At 34.0% G+C, this 18,983-nt stretch overlaps 2 protein-coding genes across 5 annotated transcripts in view; one reads left to right on the top strand and one right to left on the bottom strand.

The window, feature by feature from the left end:
* FAM227B (family with sequence similarity 227 member B) overlaps positions 1-18,983 on the top strand; it is a 189,284-nt gene that overhangs the window by 77,716 nt on the left and 92,585 nt on the right. The window lies entirely within an intron of this gene.
* FGF7 (fibroblast growth factor 7) overlaps positions 1-18,983 on the bottom strand; it is a 52,463-nt gene that overhangs the window by 2,192 nt on the left and 31,288 nt on the right. Inside the window, exon 3 of the mRNA XM_025472855.2 lies at positions 295-398. Within this exon, the coding sequence (XP_025328640.1) occupies positions 295-398 (104 nt within the window). The remainder of the gene's footprint in view (positions 1-294; positions 399-18,983) is intronic.

The raw sequence follows: 18,983 nt of genomic DNA, 5'->3' as shown, positions 1-18,983 counted from the left end.
TCATCTTTACTTTTCAGAAAGGCAAGATGTTTTGGAGCACCCGGGTAGCTCAGTTGGTTGTGTCTGACTCTAGGTTTCAGCTCAGGTCATGATCTCAGGGTTGTGAGATCTGGCCTTCATTGGGCCCCACGCTGGGTATAAAGCCTCCTTGGGATTCTCTCTCTTTTCCTCTTCCTTTGCCCCTCCCCTACCTCTTCTCTCTTTTCTCTCTCTCCCCTCAAAAAAAAAAAATGCAAGATGTTTTTGACACAAGTAAGTTCAAAAAATTAAGTCTAAACTATCAATTATCAATACCTTTGCATAGAGCTTTCCTTCCTTATTCATTGCAAGATAATATTCACTTTCCACCCCTTTGATTGCCACTATTCCAACTGCCACTGTCCTGATTTCCATGATATCTGCAAGAAATCACAGAGAGATTAGTCAGTTATTCGCTTAGCTTCACAGAGTATCCAATAATGAACATTTGTTCTTATTTCTTTTTTCAGTTGGAAGCTATTAAAATTATTAATGTGATTACTTACCCAGCCTGAGACTACCTACCCATAACACATACAAACACAAAAATAGTACTTATTAAATATGGTATATGCAACCTATTGATATTTTCTATAAAAAAAGATACCTGTATTCAAATAAATAGGTACATATTTAAGTTTCGTTTTTTCTTCCCTAGAATTACATTTGTAATTTACTATAATAATAAACATCATGATAACAGCTAATGTTTATTGATCTATACCACATTCTAAGAATTAAAATTTAAAACTCAGTATCTTCACAAAACACAACCACACTATTAGTCCCACCCCAGTAAAAATAGCATCTTCTTAACTTTTCTTCTGTACTCATTCTTAAAATTAGCCAGGTTTGAAATGATGCTTGACTTTCCCAGCTTCTATCCTTATGCCTTAGCTTCAACATCCATTGGGCCTAGAAGTTGAAGAAGTGGGCATAGCAAAAGGAATGAATAAATGGGAGAGAAATAATTTTAAACATTTCTGTCAAGTATATGTTGAGTATTTGTGTCATTTTTACTGAAAGAAGCTATATTTGACATTAAGGTGGTTCATTCCAATATTGTGCCCCACTTCCTAGAAGATTAACAAAATATAGAGGCAAAGGACAAAGGAATCAGCCTGAAAGAATTAAAAGAAATGCTTTCTTGAACTCAACAGCTTGCTGGGGAAAATCCCAGGATGTAAGGACACCAAGGGAACTATTTGGAGTGACTTGGGATATATTTGTTGTGTTTGTACTTCTGTCTGAATGGTCACCAATCATGTGCAATATAAATATAAATTTTCTTGGCTAGATATGAAAGTGAAAACCTTGAGATACTCTTTTCTATGCTACAGCTTATTAGAGAAGATAAGCATGTTTAGAGGGGACAGAAAAAAACTAATTCAGAAGGGAATCCACGAGGAAAAAAAATCTCAAGAGTCTAGGGAATCCAAACTATCATTAAGAATATAGCAAAAAGAATAAATTGGGTGGAAGAGAAATAAAAATACATGCGGAGTGCAGCATGCATGGCATGATTAAATGGCAATAAACTGTTTTCTTTAGAAATGAATAGTTATGCTGTTATAACCAACAATGATGAGTCTGGCTGTTCAGAAGCATTGGCAACAGTATCTCATGCTTTATGTAACAATAAGGAGAAAAGCTAGAGGAAATTGGTGGTTTCCTGACTGGAAAGCAGTACAACACAGGTTTGAGACAGCTTCCTCGGGGACTGAATATTCCTGACATGTATATCAAGACACGAAGAAGGCCTGGGGCAGATTTATCAAGCTAATAAATGATGGCCCATGTGGGAATGAATGGCTGCACCAGAAAAGACTGCAGATCTCTAGGGACACTGAGGTTCTGAATTGGAAAATGAAAGACATGAAAGCACAGATGTTTTCATTTCTTCTTCTACTTTAATCTCATGAGTTTAGAAGTGGGGGGGCGGGGAAAAGCTATGAAAGTAAATATCTGGCTATTAACAGTAGTGTTGAAAACAGAACTTGCCTTTCTGGCCCGTACTTTAGAGTAACTGAAAAAATGGGCTCCTGGACTTTTATGTGCATTTTGTAAAGAATACACCTGAGAGGAAAATGTAATTGAGGTACATTAGTTTAGTTAAGACTAGGTTTGTTTTGAACAAAATCATTTGTTTCTGCATCTAATAAACATTGGGAGAAGTGACAACTTTGCTCCACAAAAGCATTTGCAAGTTTCTGGGCTCCATTCAGCTCACTGTTCACTGTCACTTTGTTCTCATAAGACAAAGTAGAACATACATCCCAGTTGGAGAATGGAATAAAGGAAGAAAATATGGGTACAAAGGGATTCCGCTGGTTGCCTCCCGTGGAAGATTTCTGTGACAAGATTCCTGAGAATTTACAATGGTTGTAGAATATTTATAGCTAATGGCAAATTCAATGACATATTTTAGGCCAAATAATTTCAAAAGAAAATGTATATAAAATTTTTAAATAATCATTACATATTGTATCTAATGATGTAATATATATTATATAATGGTGTGTATATATATATATATATATATAGTACAATATATATGTATACACACACACCATTATATATATAATGATTAAGATTTCCTAATCAACAATAAAGGCTTAACAAAAATCATAAAAAGCATTTAACATTTTTTTAACATTTAAAATAATATTATTTGCTGATACCAATTCTTAGCTTTAATGTGCCCAAGAGAGTGTATTTGGTCAGGGACGTAATTAAATGTTCTGATTGGCCTAATAACTACTAAACCACTGTCTTCCTTCATTTTAAACTTTAAAATAATTTTTAGTTTTCATGCTAACTCATCTATATTAATATGTATCCTCTCAACCTTTAAAATATAATTCAAGGAAAAGAAATATTCAAGGAACTGGGATGGGGGGATTTCTGTGTGATGAAGCAAAATTTTTTTCATTATTGACTCCTGAAAAGGCATAAAGGAACCGAAAATGCATATTACTAAGTAAAAGAGGCCAGTCTGAAAAGGCTACACACTGTATAATTCCAACTATATGGCATTCTGGAAAAGGCAGATAGTAAAAAGATTAGTGGTTGCCAGGGGTTGGAGGCAAGAGAGAAGGGTAAATAGACAAAGAAAGTGTTTTAGGGCAGTCAAAAATACTCTGCATGATAATATAATGGATACATGTCCAGACTCATAGAATGTACAACATCAAGAGTAAACCCTAATGTAAACTATGGACTTTGGGTGATAATGATGTATCAGTGCAGGTTTATTAATTGTACGGTGTGTGGGGGGGTGTTGATAATAAGGGAAGCTATACATATCTGGGGCGGAGGTATATTTAAAAAAATCTCTGTACTATTGCCTCATTTTTGCTATGAACCTAAAGCTGCTCCAAAAATAAGTTCTTAATGAAAAAAATTTAAACGGTAAAGTTAAAACACCTTAAAATCACAAATATTACTGGCAATATGAACAACGAATTAGCATTAATTACTTTTAAATATTTTATTTATTGGAGAGCACAAGCAGGGTAAAAATCGAGGAAGAGGGACAAGTAGGCACCCCACTGAGCATGGAGCCCAACGTGGGGGCTCCAACCCAGGATCCTGAGATCATGACCTAAATGGAGGTCAGAAAACCAACTGAGCCATCCACACTCCCCCAGCATTAATTTTTAAGATACATGAGGGGAGCACTTAAATTCTGAAAGTAAATTCTGGAGAATTTTTTTAAAAAGCAATAGCAGTTTATACCAAGTTTCCTCACTTATTAGAAGTGTGATACAGGTTTAAATAATAAATAGGCAAAAATATTTAGATAGATTTATGAATGTTAAGCCACAGGGGAAAAAAAAAAACAGGCAAGTCATTTTGGGTATATTCTCTAGTTTGTAAGGGTGACATCCTAAGTAATTAATTGATTCTATTGTTGACAACATTGTTGACAAAAATATTAACAAGGCTAAATGGCCAATTTACTTGACCTATTGTTTCATTTCTCATGTTCTATTGTATGAGCTGACCTTTTTTTTCCCTTAACTCTATCATTCTGCTACCACAATCATTATGTTAACAATTGTACCCATGTAATATGTCTTACATCACAGGGAGCAAATTTGCTGTCACTTACACACATAAACTTCTCTTAGACATAAATTCAGATCCACAAAAAAGACAAACTCTTATATTTGTCTTATATAAGGCAATAGATAACACTGTAGACAAAAAAATCATGTACAGTAAGTTTGGTAGCTACCTTAATATCTGCATACTATATATGTTCTATTTTCTGACCAACTCCCTGGCTTTTTTTTTTTTTTTTTAACTCCCTGGCTTTTGGTTTAAAGGGCAGGATTTCATAAGCTTACATAGTTCATTCTTCTGCAGATCTTTGTGGATCTGTAAAAACATTACTTCTTATTCTGTATTTGAACAAAAGAGTGGTAACTTTTGTTTCTTCATCCTTGTGTTTTCTGGAGTAAAAGCCACAGCACATGGGACAAACAGATTAGAAAGTCAGGGTTGTTAGGATACCAATTCTGCCATTACTTAATGTATTCCCAAGCAATCTACTTTTAGATCTGTTAATCTCCTTGTGAAAGATACTTTAAGGTACATCAATTAAAAATATTATTCATTCAGGAACCTTGCCATTTCCAAGTCTATCTTCATCCCAATTAAAGGTAGAACCTTTAAGGATGGAGCATCTTTTCATATGCTTATTTGCCATCTGTGTATCTACTTTGGTAAGATATCTGTTCATATATTTTGCCCACCTTTTAATTAGGTTGCTAAAAATCAAAAGATTTTATTTTTATATCCTTAACCCCAAAATGTGTAGGGATAAGTTTAACAATGTTCTTTACTTGGGGCGCCTGAGGAGCTCAGTCAGTTGAGCAGCAGTCTCCTGATTTCGGCTCAGGTTATGATTTCAGGGTCCTGGGATCAAACTTTCTCTTGAGGCCTGAGGCTTCTCTTTCTCTCCCTCTGCCCCTCCCCCTGCTCATGCACTCTTGCTCTCGCTCTCTCTCTCTAACATAAATAAATCTTGAAACAAAATTTTAAAAAAAACTCTGAAGTTCTTTGCTTACTTAGTGTCAGAGTGAAACAAAAATCTGGTGGGCAGGGGCCAGAAGAAAGGGGTTTGGAGATGGACAAATAAGAATATGCTGTCATAACTGGACCTGAAAGGGAGGGTGTCCACATATAATTAACAATACTCCTACCATTCAACAGTTATAATTTATTGATAGTTGGTCCATAAAAGAAAAACCAGCAAACATTATAGGTTCAATTCCCTAATTACAACTGAGCATGAGACATACCCTAAACCTATGCATCAGTATTCTCCTTTTCATGTAACAGAAAATATAATATTGAATAAAGGCAAGAATAGCAGGAGTAAAAGGGACTTGAAGGAAAGGAAAATATTGACTTCATACAATTTTACAGTGGAAAGACCTTTGGAAACCAATCACTCCTTCTATCCTTAAATAGATACATTTAGTCAATTTTGAAGGTATTGCAAATATGTTGAATCAATACATTTCTTCAGTATTCTTTATTGTGTTAGTACAAATTTAACCTTATTGGATTCTGCTGCAAAGTAAATTATTTCCCTTACATCTTCCTTTAATGAACATGAAGGAGGTAACCTTTAGCAATGTATGCATATTATTCAAAATTGACTTTATGAAAAGTTATAAGGAAACAGACAAACATCAAATTATCTTAGGTTGAAATAAATTTGTTTCATCATGTAAGCAGAGTGATTGCTTAACATTGGAGACAAATCTCTTTTTTTAAGCTAATGTTGGATTAGGACCATTCAGTGGATATGCTATACACATGCTGGCTTTAATGCCTGGAGACAGTGATTCAGTGTTTGAATTGGAAAAGAAGTGAGTTCACTTTCCTCACATCTCTTTATTATCTTTCACTCTAAGTAGGTGACACAAAGGACTTTGTGGAGATAGTAACCTCCAGCAGGTCCAGGTTCTCTTACTTTTCCCATGAACCCTAGAACCCACTACTGTAAATAACACAATTAATATATTTGGTTGATAATGCTAATCTTATCTTTGGATCACTCTACCCTTAAAAAAAAAAAGCATGCCCTGTAACTGTTAAATAATAGATCTAAGACAGAACCTTGGAATACACTAAAAGAAATTAGAAGACTAATGAAATCAAAGCCAGCAAGAAAGAAACACGAGTAGATAAATTATTACCAAAACCCGGGAAGTGTAATTCCCATCAAACCAGCATGAAACTCAAAACAGTTACATATGATTGCATAAGTGCTTGTATCAAATATAACTGAAATGTCCTGCATAAGAGAATTGATTCCACACCACCATTATCGTGGGGGCAGGGGGAGACAAATCTCATCAATCCTATATCTATTCTGTAATGATGCAAAAAACACTTAAATGATTTGTCAAAGTAAAAAGCATGTAGTTCATTTAGAGATTTATTCAGAAAACAAAGCATTTAAAAATCTTTAGAAAGTACATTAGTGTGTGGTACAGTGATGCCAATGTTTTCTTTTGAAAGAATTTAAGTTGCAACAGCTTATTTCAGCAGGGTTAGAGCTATGCCAGAATTAGAAACAAACTATTCAGCTGTGCAACAAATAGGATGATTCCAGTGGCATATTACTAACGTATGTCATGGGAACATCGTTGAATTGTATTGAACAGAGTTATATTTCTATGCTAGTTTCCTGACCTTTTCCGTATCATTTATGGTCTCTGGAATACAAAGGGGCTAGTTTTCTCACTGAATCAAACAGGAAGAAATACTCTTCTGCAATCCCTATAGGTTCTAAATTGTTATTCAGAAAGAGTTTTTTTTAATCTGATCATGTAGAATACTTACAATTGCTAAATACAACACTTTACTACATTCTAAAAATGGCTCCAAAATTATCACAACAGGTGCAGATGATATAATTCCAGAATATATGAGAAAAATATATCTTCCTATAACCTAGAAAATCTCCCCCATTTTCTGGCTTTTCCCAAAGTCTTAGGTGCCTTCAATAGGAGAGCAAAAGTTTCATTACCTAGGATTAGAGATAAGGTTGAAAATACAAATACAGTATGTACCCATACTGTGGCATAAGTGACTATATCTTCTCTGAAAGCAGAATTTGATATTGCTTGAAGGGCATGAGCACACGGTACCAAGAATGAAACTGAAAGGGAAAAATGGTCATAAAGGGAAGAAGATATGGAAACTTTCATTAACATTTTACTTACAGCTATCTCTAGAAGTCAAGACATTTAGGCTTCATCTTATATGTAAAGACACCAGTTTCGGAGATAAACCACACATCCACCTCATCCCTCTATTCTAACTATTAATATGTCCTGTGAATTTTTGCTGTGTGGTAGATATTTAATATTTTCTTTCCCTCTTTAACTTGTATTAAATGTTTTGCCACACAGACAATAAGATAATTCTAAACACTTTGGTTTCAAATCTTGCTGGTAATCAGCATTGAAAAATTAAAGTGTGATTTAAAGCCACTTTGGCCATTGGTTTTCTTAAGAATTTTTAGGTACACATCCTTAGCTATTAGTCTAAACAATGAGTTCTAATGCAAAATAGTTATATTTTTCACAGAAATTAAAGTTAAAGGAAAAAGGAAGAAAATAAAACATCTCAGTTTATAGAGGAAGATATTTAAAATATTAAAAAGGAGATCTGGACATCCCAAACTCTTACTAGGTACTCCCAGTGCCCTTTCTGTATCACCAAATATGGATCTAACATTTCTCTTCTGTTCCCATTGCTGTCATATTTAGTCTAGGTCTTATTATTTGTACCTTAACTGTTATTTCAGTTTCTTGCCTAGACTCCTGCCCCCAGGGAACATGTTATAAAAGTTACTGTTTTGCTCCAAAACTTTCAATGGTACACTCTATTAAAAAGCAAAACAAATTAAAACCTCTTATACTTGGAATTCAAAGCCCTCCAAAATTTGATGTAGTCTACTTTTGCAATTTTCTCCCATTGTTCCCCTACAATTTGCATGAGCCGCTGGCCCCAAAAGTCACTGATTTATTCATCTTCCTCTCCCAAACAGATTTCCAGGTACTTTTCCTGCTTCTGCCTACCAGTACCCATAATTATACAGACTCTCTATTTCAGTATTTCCCAAACATTTCCTCATGGACTGGCTGACTGGAATCATGTGATGAAATTTTTAAAAATGTCAAGTGCCCATTCCTACTTGTCAGAAAGTCTGATCCAGTAGGTCTGAGGTGAAGCTTGGGGGTGAGTATCTTAACAGCTTACATTTACTTGAGTGACACTTTTCTTTGAAAGCCAAACTGAAATTCAAGCTCCTCCGTTAATGTTTTGCAGAATTTTCCAATCAGCCATCATCTCTTTAAGGACAACAACTGCTATACTATGACTTAGTACTCACCTCTGTTCTTCTGTGGTTATTGATAAGTTTAGTCCTTTTTTTCCATCTAAATTATAAGCTATTTGAGGAGACTGTCTTATACTTCTGCAAATCCCTAGTACTTGATACAGAGTTTTGTACCTGGAAGGCTTTCATTAAATGCTGAAGTAGGTATGATGACACATAAACCCATAGTAACTAGTGTGTCATATTATAAATCAGCAAATGAAAGTTAGTAATCATTCTAGGATTAAAGATTTAATGAGTTTCCTAATCATACTAAACATCAGAAAAACTAAGAATAAAAGATTAACCAGAAGTATTTGTTAAATTTCCTTCTAATTTGCATTATGTTTTTGGAGTTGACCTAATTACATAAAAAAGCACTCAGAGCACCTGGTTGGCTCAGTCAGTGGAGCATGCGACTCTTGATCTTGGGATTGTGAGTTTGAGCCCCACATTGGGTGTAGAGATTACTTAAAACTATAGCCTTTATTTTTTTTTTAATTTATTCATGAGAGGCACAGAGAGAGAGAAAAAGGCAGAGACACAGGCAGAGGGAGAAGCAGGCTCCATGCAGGGAACCCAACGTGGGACTCGATCCCTGGTCTCCAAGATCACGCCCTGGACCAAAGGCAGCGCTAAACCTCTGGGCCACTGGGGCTGCCCAAAAATATAGTCTTTAAAAACAAAAACACAAAATTCCATGGTTAATTCAAACAACAGTCCATCTTAGATTACATTTTATGATGCCAACTCAAAACAATTAAGACAAACTCCAAGCATTTCTACTTTTCTAACCAGTTGTAGATTCTCCTTTTTAGTTTTGGCTGAACTTTGCTTCAACATATTTATATTTTTAGCATGCAACACTTCTATGCATAACAACTTTCTCATGCTTTCTGTTTGCTGTATAATACAGCACAACTATTTATCTGCCTTGCTTAGATCTAGTACATTAAGACTTTAAGAAGTGAATGCTAGTCCTAATATTTCATGAAATGACTAACAAGTCTCTGTTCTTCTTATCCATGTTACTATGATTTCATAAACATTGAATATGGTTCATCTTAAATAAATATTTGTTATTCTATATCATTTCTGAATTTTTTAGCCTATGTAATATATGTCATATCATTCATTCATTTTAATTCCAATATCTTTCCATTTGTACTGTGTAGTCTTTATTAATGCTGAGCAAAGAGGACATCTGTATTCCAGATGTAGATATATCATATTGTTTATGCAAAACTATCATAATATGTTCTGTTTTTTGTCTTACTTTCTTCCTGATGATGCCCATTACTTTATTTGTCTTTCGGCTACAATTGCACATTAAGATAATATCTTTAGGGAAACATCCAAAGTGATTTCTTCGTGCCTTTTTTGTGAGGAAGTTATTATTAAGAACCCTTTATCTTATAAGTATAACTTAAATTTTATCATATTACACTCAAACTCATCTGCCAATTTTCCACTTACCTATATACACATGTTCTGTCTACCAGCATTTCATCATTAGCTTATTTCACTAATTTAAAGATATTAGAATAATTTGCAAACTTGGAATTTTTACTATATATTCTTGCCATTTGGAAATGTTGACTAAGTTGACTCATTTTATTCATCCCCAAGAAATGTCACTGTTACATGTTTTCATTCAAAATATTCATTCAAATTAATTCCTTATTTTGAATTTGTTCCTTTTTCTTCAACCAGTGATTCTTGGAATAAGCTGGGGTAGGAGGTGGGGGCAGGCATTGTTGGGCAAAGAACATCTTTCAGGGAAAAAGTTTTCGGAATCACTTGAACTTTTTAAAACTATACATGGAGCTTCTGATAATTCCTACCTATCCTTAGAAAATCATACCCTGCCTAATCCATTTCTCATTGGACTTATCACGATAATTAGTCAATAATACTAATAGAAGTTTTCTCTATATACAACAGGTATTTGGGAGTGGAAAAAGTTCACAAGCTATTCAAAGCCAGGTTTTAATAAGTATCTCACTCCCCCAATAAAAAAGATCAGCTTTGTCCTGGGATCATAATATAGTGACTTTTTTAAAAAGTAACCTTGTTTATTGAGCCACACCAAACAATTCTGAAGATGAAAAATTATGTCTACATGCTTATTTCCTTAACGAGCATCAACAAATAGGTTTAATTTTCCTCTCGCAGAAACTGTTACCTTTCCTCAACATCTATCCTATAAACATTGTGAATATTTTGTAGCAACATAGGAGTGAGACAGGGAAAATTAGGCAGAATAAACCATATGAGAAAGGCACAGAGGTATAGGAAACTGGTGGCATTTGAGGGTTAGTTGGCTATAGTTGGGACATAAACAAGAGGGACTGCCAAGAGAAAAGAACCAAGAAATATAGGCAAGGACTGGATCCCAAAGAGTCTTATGTGCTAGTTGAGTTTAGATTTTTATCCTGTAGAGGATAGGAAGCCACTGTAAAGGTTAGAAAGGTACTTCTACTAATAGTGTGGGGGATGGCTTGGCAAGAGGCAAGAACAAAGAAGAGATAATAACACTCTAGGAAAAAGCAGATGAATGCCTGCTCCAAGGCAAGGGTGTTGGGGCTGTGGGAGATGAGGTGAGTGTATTTGTTTCCTCAAATAGGTCTATAGAGTATATTTGCATAAATGGTTAATACAGATCCTCAGTCCTATTTTGAGTGATTTAAAATATAACCTCTTAAAAAAACTCAAAGTATTGCTGATATTTAGAGGACCTGATAATGCCCAATCTACCATAGCACAGTTCCAGTGTGCCAAAATTGAATGCCTACATTAGGAACTGGAGAGGAAAAATACTTTATTTTGAATGTAAAATCAAGCTTATCATTTATTAATAATCTTCCAGATAGTCAACCCCTTTGTGCATTTCAGTCTTTACTAGTCTAAGCTCCTTTCATATCCTGATATTTTAGTTGTTCATCTTTTGAAGTTGTGTTTTAACTTAATTGAAAGAAAATTAAACAGGAGAAGGAAGAAAAGAGAGGAGTCATAGAATCTGTGAGCAAAAGTAAAAGTCCAGGTTAAGGCCTGCTCTTAACCTTCCTCCCTTGTGCTTTCCTGTTCCATGCCACTGGGAGTGGATCATTCATAAGGAATCAAGACACACAAGGTTAAGATAAAATGAGAGTTTTAAGCTATATTTGCCCATGCTGGAAAAAAAGATTGTGGGACTAGATTAAAAATATTTTTGGATAAAGAATGTATCTTTAGCCAGTCTGAGGAAAGAAAGGATTGCAGAACAATCCAATATTATGAAACCCCATCTGAGATATTCTAAATTTAGTAGACATATCTCTTAGGGGTTTACTATTCATCCTGCAAAATACATTTGTAGAAAGGACTTTGAGCAAGATATTTTAAATAGTGGGATCCTTTTTGTGGATTTATATGAGGTTAAGGTACAAGAAAAGCAATAATTGATTTTCCAAAGCCATATCTAGTATGTTTATCAGGGTGTCTTAATAACCATATACAGATAGCAAGCTCTCAACTGTTTGATTTGAGATTGATGAATACAATAATTAGCAAGGAAATTCAACTTGAATATATGTCATGTTTTGATCAAATATCAAATTTTTTTCTCAAAAAAAGAATCAGAATTGCCCTTTTTTTAATGCCTTGAGAGTCTGCATACTGTACCTACTCTATCTGGATACATAGTGCACAGACTCTTCTAGCCAGTGTATATGCAAGGATCTTTCTCATATGAACAAGTTAAAAAGGAGTGTAGACAGGACATCTAGCTCTTAAATGTGAAGTGCCATGCCAGGAACTATGCAGTTTCTCAGACCAGCTATTGCCTGCATTGAAAAACAGACATGATATCAAATAAGCCATTGCTCTTTTTATAACTTTAATAATGACTAAGGAGTATGTCTACTTAATAGTTTTAAAATCTAAATAAATGAATCAGTTAAAGTTTTGACTGTGTGCCTGCCCTGTGTCTAGCATTGTACATGGATCTGTTGTGCAGGATGTAGAGGACACAGAAAACAAGTTGCTAGGTCTGTCTTTGAGAAATGAATTGTTGGGGGTGGGGGGAGAATAGAGACTACAATTGGCCCACATGTCAAGGAAAGCTCTAATTTGCAAAGTAGTAAGGAAGAGAAAAGACCAGTGTCACTAGTCCAGTCAGGGAGGACTCCTGATGGCCTTGAATGGCAATGCTTGAGTCTGGGAGAAACAGACTAGAAGGAAATAGACTTACAAAATGTGAGAAGTAGAGGAAAAGAGCAGTGTGTACAGGGGAAGGCTGGCCTCCCTGGATTAAACAGCATCCCTCCTTTGTGGTCTACAGGGATACCAGCTATCAACACTGGATTTTAGCATAATACAATTGGTGTGGGCAGTAGTCCTTTAAAAAAGAAAAACTAAGAACAAAACCAAGCAAATTATGAAAAAAAAAACAAGCAAAAAATTCTATTATTTGATATTTGCTTCACATACAAAGACCACACAGCTTTGACCTAGAGTATGTCTCTACTCAGGGCAGAAAAATCATATTGCTAAAACAGAGAAGCTCTACAGTTTTTACAAGTGCAAGAAGGATTACAGAATTGTGTAATCATTAATATACATGACTGGTATCAAGAGTTCTTTTTTTTCTTTTTTAGAATATAATGAATACAATGTGTGTGGGTTAAAATATTTATTTTATGACTTGGCTGTTGCTAGAACATTTTTGGAATTCACTAATACTCCCACCTCAAATATTTGGTAATGATTGCTTGGACTGTGAAGAAATGTCAAAATATAGTAGTAAAAACAAAGTAATCCTGGTATTATAGATTTAGAACTTGAACTAATTTGAGTACATGCATTCCAGACTTTGCAGTACAGAGAATATATTTGAACACCAAACACACACCTGAAACAAATAAAATCTAATTCATTCCACAAAAATCTTCGCCTCCTATAAGCATGACTATACGTGTGTCTCAGCCTATTGTTAATCTGTGTGTGGACAGATCAGTAATCACTGATGCATGATATAATTGTATACAATTATTTGTTTCCAGGACATTGAGTTTTTCAAACTTTTTTTTCTTTTCCTGGAAGCTTCAGAAGTAACTTGAGTAGGTACTAGAAAAACGATAGCACTTTTCTTCCTCTCTTGAGAGCCCAGAGCCTGCCTCTTCCATGATATGTGATGTTATGGTCTGACATTCTGTGCACAGGTTGCCACAGCACTAAAGGACATGAAATCTGTTCTTGGTAGAGACAAACCAGGTGGGGGTGAGGTGTGGTGCCAAGGGAGGAGGCTGATAGCTGTGAAAATTTCATTTATGTACAGTGGATGTGCTGGTAAATATTTAACAATTGACTCTCCAGAAGAAAAGAAAGGACCTGATTTGTAGTATTTGCCAATTTCCATGTATAAATACTCCCACATATCCAATTTCATACCCTTATCAAGCTACCAACATGGTTTAAGAGAGAAATATGGAGCTGGAAAAAGATGCATACTGTTGGCTCTCAGGAACCAAGATGAACTGGCTCCAGCAAACTGTGAAACATAGCCTGGCCTTGGCTCCTGAAAATGCATAAGATCATTTTTTAAAAGCATAAGATAATAATGTACAACACTATACAAATATTATTATAATTATGCCCCAAACTCTCTATGAATTTACTGAAGATAAAAATTTGCAAAACAATAGAAGAGATGTAAAAGAAAACAAGAGGACTTGAAGATACATTAAGATAAAAATATAGGAAATTGTAGCCCCTTTATCAGGAAAGGAAAAGCATTTATCTTTGAAGGTAAAAATGAACCTGCTGAAGTGCTGGTTCATTTTTAAATCACTTTTCCTTCTTTATCTCAAAAAAAGACAAGAAAATAGCACTGTAGGAATGTTCAATACATGAGTGAGGAGGTTCAGAAAATGCACTGAATAGATTTACTAATTATAGGTGTTAAAATTCTAAAAGAACTTTCGATTTTGCTGCAGGCTAAAGTTGTTAAGAGCCCTGACACAGAGACATGTCTCATGTACAAATCTTTCCTCTAGGACAGCTTATAACTGCAAGCCAACTGAAGTGTTGTAGAAGAAACGGATATACATATGCAGTGCCTCTCCTGGACAAAGACCGAGAGCATTTTGAAACCTCCCAGTAAATTCATAAGATACTTTATAATGTTTATATTCATATCACCAAAGAAGGAGAGGATATGGCAAATGAATTACCTAAGAGTAGCCTTTTAAAAATAAAACAGAAAATAAGAGTAATCACAGGAATTATCTTATTGATCTGGATAGCATTGAATATTTTTTCTAATCAGTGGTAATTTTTCTCAAATAGCCCAATAAAAAGTAATTAAAATATTAATAATCTAAAATAATGATTATAAATAATTAAAATAATCGATTACTTACAACTCAGGATGTTGGGTAACCTAGTAAGAAAACTGACAAGATACTTGTGCAGGAAAAAAATTGGAATTTATCTGCAAGTATTATTTTTTTGTCTATAAATTGAATATATAGAATAAATTTCTCAAAGACAAGATTTTAGGAACTTCAAAGGTATCCACAACTGTAACTAATCCCATTCTATTATGAAACATTATCATAAAGTTGATTTTGAGTTTTGTTGTCTGATGTATTACATTTTCACTTACTCTGAAAGTCAGAATATGGGAACACAAAGTTCACTCTGATTTCTATAAAGACAAGAGCCTGGCAATGGTAAAAAGCCATTTATAGTCATTGCATTCTTAAAGAGTTTCTTCTAGTGACTATTATCTTAAAATGCATGAAGTGTCTTGAATCTTAAATTGAGAAAGAGGGAACAAGAAAATCTTGGATGAGAAATGATTCAAATAAAATTGAAACCTCTAAATGATAATTAATTAGAAACACAAGTTAACTAGGCTGGAAGTGCATGTTTATGAGTTTAAATGACCTTTAAAGATGACTCAAAGCCAAATAATAGCTTATTTGTAGATTATGACTATTCAACTGTACTTTTTTGGTATTTTGGTTCCCTTTTCTTTGGGAAACCAGTTATTTATGTTAATTATAAATACATTGACTTATTCATCCTATCAAGCCAAAGCCGTATCTCAGCAGCTTTCACTAAGTTTTTAGAGAATTTTTACATATTTTTTTGAATTTTTACATATTTTATCTCATTTTATATCCCCAACAACACTTTTGCTATGAAATGAATATCAGGATAAAAAAAACCACTTCAGAAAGTATTACCTACCCAAAGGAAAACAACATCAGTAATACATTTAATACATTTAATGCTATCATTAGCACACATTAACTGGATTATTTTGTTAGAGGGTTTTTTGTTTTTTTTGTTTTTTTACTATTATGAACCCTTTCTAAAACTAGGTTTCTTTAATACATTTCTGAACCCTCTTAGTTTTAAATAATAAAGCCTCAACATTCGCCTTCTATTTTCTAAATACTGAATCAATAATTCATTGGAAATCTACTATCATTGGTACTTTGGGACCACTTCAAAGACTCTGAAGATCATACTCAATTAATAAACTCATTGTCCAAGTCTGTACTCTGTGGTTTCTCTCCTTCTGAGAAATGGATAAAGTTTCTGTTGCTTAAGGAATTTGACAATGCATTCATTCTTTAAGAAACTATAGCTATAGATTTTTAAGAATTGACATAAGTAGTTATATTTTACCAAATTTTAAGTTTAGTCCTCTTGATTTTCCTGTTTTAGTTAATGGCATCAGTTTTCCCAGTCATTCAGCTTTTAAATTTAAATTTTAATTAAAAAAATTATTTCTCATCTTCCACATCTAATTTCCATTCTCCATGAATTCCATCTATGGGAAGGTTTGCCCATTTTTCTCCATTTCTATTATGAATGCCATTGTTACTACCTTGGGAATTTTATAGTATTAAATAACCCTCTTACCCTATTCTCTCCCATTCCAATCCATCCAATGAATGGCTTTCTTGTTTCCTAAAGAAATAACATATTCTATATGTTTTTAATAATTACCCACTGTCCATGAAACAAAATGCAAAGTCGGCCTTGCATTATAGAGGATTCATATTTTAGCACCATGTTGTAGTAGTAAAAACAATATTGGCTTTCAGACATGGCTTTAAATCTAAACTCCTCTACTTCCTAACCCTGTACTCTTAGACAAGGTAAGTAACTTTTCCAATTCTGAGTTTCCTTCTCTGCAATATAAGTGAAATCCTATTGATTTTTAAGAAATTAAAGTAGAATAGATTATATGTGTAATATACTTAACATAGCACCAAACACTTTGTGCGATTGGTTATCTATCCTTCTCCAATCTTGTCACTCATTAACAAAGTTAGACTTATCACTCATTAACAAAGATTCTCACAACTTTAAACCTTTTGTTTTCAGCCTGCAAAGTGACCTTCAACCTTACGTTCTTCTCTCAACATCCTGTTCATCTTTCAAACAAAGCTAAACTCAAGTGCCTGAGCCTCCCCCATTTTACCCTTTTCAGAAATTCTTAACATATATCTCTTACCCTTTTAAAAAAGAACACTGACTTTATTCTGCTTTATTATATAGTTACTTGTGTAGTTATGCTGTCTTTCCTTTTAGAAACTTAACTTCTTAAAAAAAAAAAAAAGAAACTTAACTTCTTGAGGAAGAAAAAGCCAAAAAACATAATCCTTTAGTATGAGATAGATAGATAGATGATAGATAGATAGATAGATAGATAGATAATCTGAATGCTTGCCCATGGTAGAAATGCATTTATTTATGAATGGAAATAAAATTTTAAGAAATTTTACCTCAAATATGTTACCTTCATAGCATGACATTTTACATTAACCTTTCTTAACCTTGTCAAGTAATTTTAATTGGCAGATACAACTTGGCAAACAAGACACTTTCCAGCTGCTTTCTCTTTCCATTATTTCTTTCAACTTTTAAGTATAACTCTCCACTTCTTGCTTCTTTCACAAAAGGTGCCGTTATGATCATCATACATAATATGGGAATTTGAGTAATAATTCAGGTCTCAGGGTGGGATAGGATAAAAAATGAAACTCTGAAAATAAAATGTATTCGGCTCTAAAATATAGTGGATTTGGAATAATAAGTTCAAAAATCTCCATAAGATATGCTTAACAAAAATAGAATGCTGTAATAGAGTCTACATTTAATTTAAAATTTTAGAATATCTCATGAGGCACCCAGGTGGCTCAGTGGGTTACCGCATCTGTCTTCGGCTCAAGTCCTGATCTCCAGGTCCTGGGATTGAGCCCCATATTGCATCAAGCTTCCTGCACAGCAGAGTCTGCTTCTCTCTCTCCCTCTGCCCCTCCCCACCACTTGTGTTCTCTCTCTCTCTCTCTCATAAATAATTTAAGAAAAATAAAATAAAATTTTAGAATATCTCTTAAGAGTAGTTATAAAGGCAAAAATACACAAAAGAATGGTAAAAAAAATACACAAAAGCACATAATAACATGTTGAGCTATTATTTATGTTAATGGAAGCTCTCCCAGAGTTTTTATGATACTCCCACTTCACAATATAGTTTCCTTCTGAAACAGTTTCCAACACATTTTATAAGTTGTATAGTGAAAATTGGAAGGAGCATATGTCTGGGTACCAGAATTAAAAAAAGAGTAAAGCCATGGTTCAATAATAACCCAATGGTGAAAGGATGGCAAACTTGAGACAAACTGAAATTTTTCTCCTATTGACTATACCAAAAGTAGAATTTTTCCTAAAAGTTTGTTTTCTTATTTCTCCTACTTGGAGCAAGAAAGTAGCATGCACACCTACTTAAAACACCAAAAGCATTTATTTGTTTTAAACCCTACCATTTAAAAATATATGTACTTAGCAGTATGAGATGTTTGATAAAAAATTAAATTATTAAAAATATTTTGTAAAGGACTTTTCCATATATTCCTGTTTATAAATAATGATGAATCTAACCACAAATTCAGCTTCAAAAATATTTGTCCTTCTCAGAGTGCTGCATTTAAGCACCTAGATAATACAGAACTTTACTGCTTTCACATGCCTTTACTATATTTGTATTACTTAAGCGAACTCAAAAGCTGTTTTGAAAATTACTGGCTTTTGATGTACTTTTTTAAAAAGTACATGTTGTTTATCAAAAAGTATTTTAAAAATGAAATCAATGTAGAAATACAGGTTGACCTGGCATGGTCATGAATGGTAGATGAATTCATCAAAATTGTGATAATCTCTATACATTAGGGATGTCACATTCGCCTGTTGAGCCTGTGTATTCAGCATCTGGCACAGTGATGACACATACATGAACAGGAATGTTACCTAGACTTCAGGTGCCTAGTCTTTAGCATGCATACAGATCTTATGAGAAGCTTAATAACAGAGATTTTGATTCAGTGGATGAGGATTGAAACTTCGGGAGGATGCTTTTAAATTTAGTGAGCCTAATACAGGATCTACTCTTTAAAATACAGTACTCTATAGGCCGAGGGTCATTATTTCCTCTCCCTTGTTTTTAATCCCTGAAATTCGCTAATAGAGGATGGCAAGACTGAAGGCCTATCTAGAG

The sequence above is a fragment of the Canis lupus genome, chromosome 30, assembly GCF_003254725.2.
Source record: "Canis lupus dingo isolate Sandy chromosome 30, ASM325472v2, whole genome shotgun sequence".
Classification (NCBI taxonomy): domain Eukaryota; kingdom Metazoa; phylum Chordata; class Mammalia; order Carnivora; family Canidae; genus Canis; species Canis lupus.
This window is presented reverse-complemented; position numbering and strand designations above follow the sequence as displayed.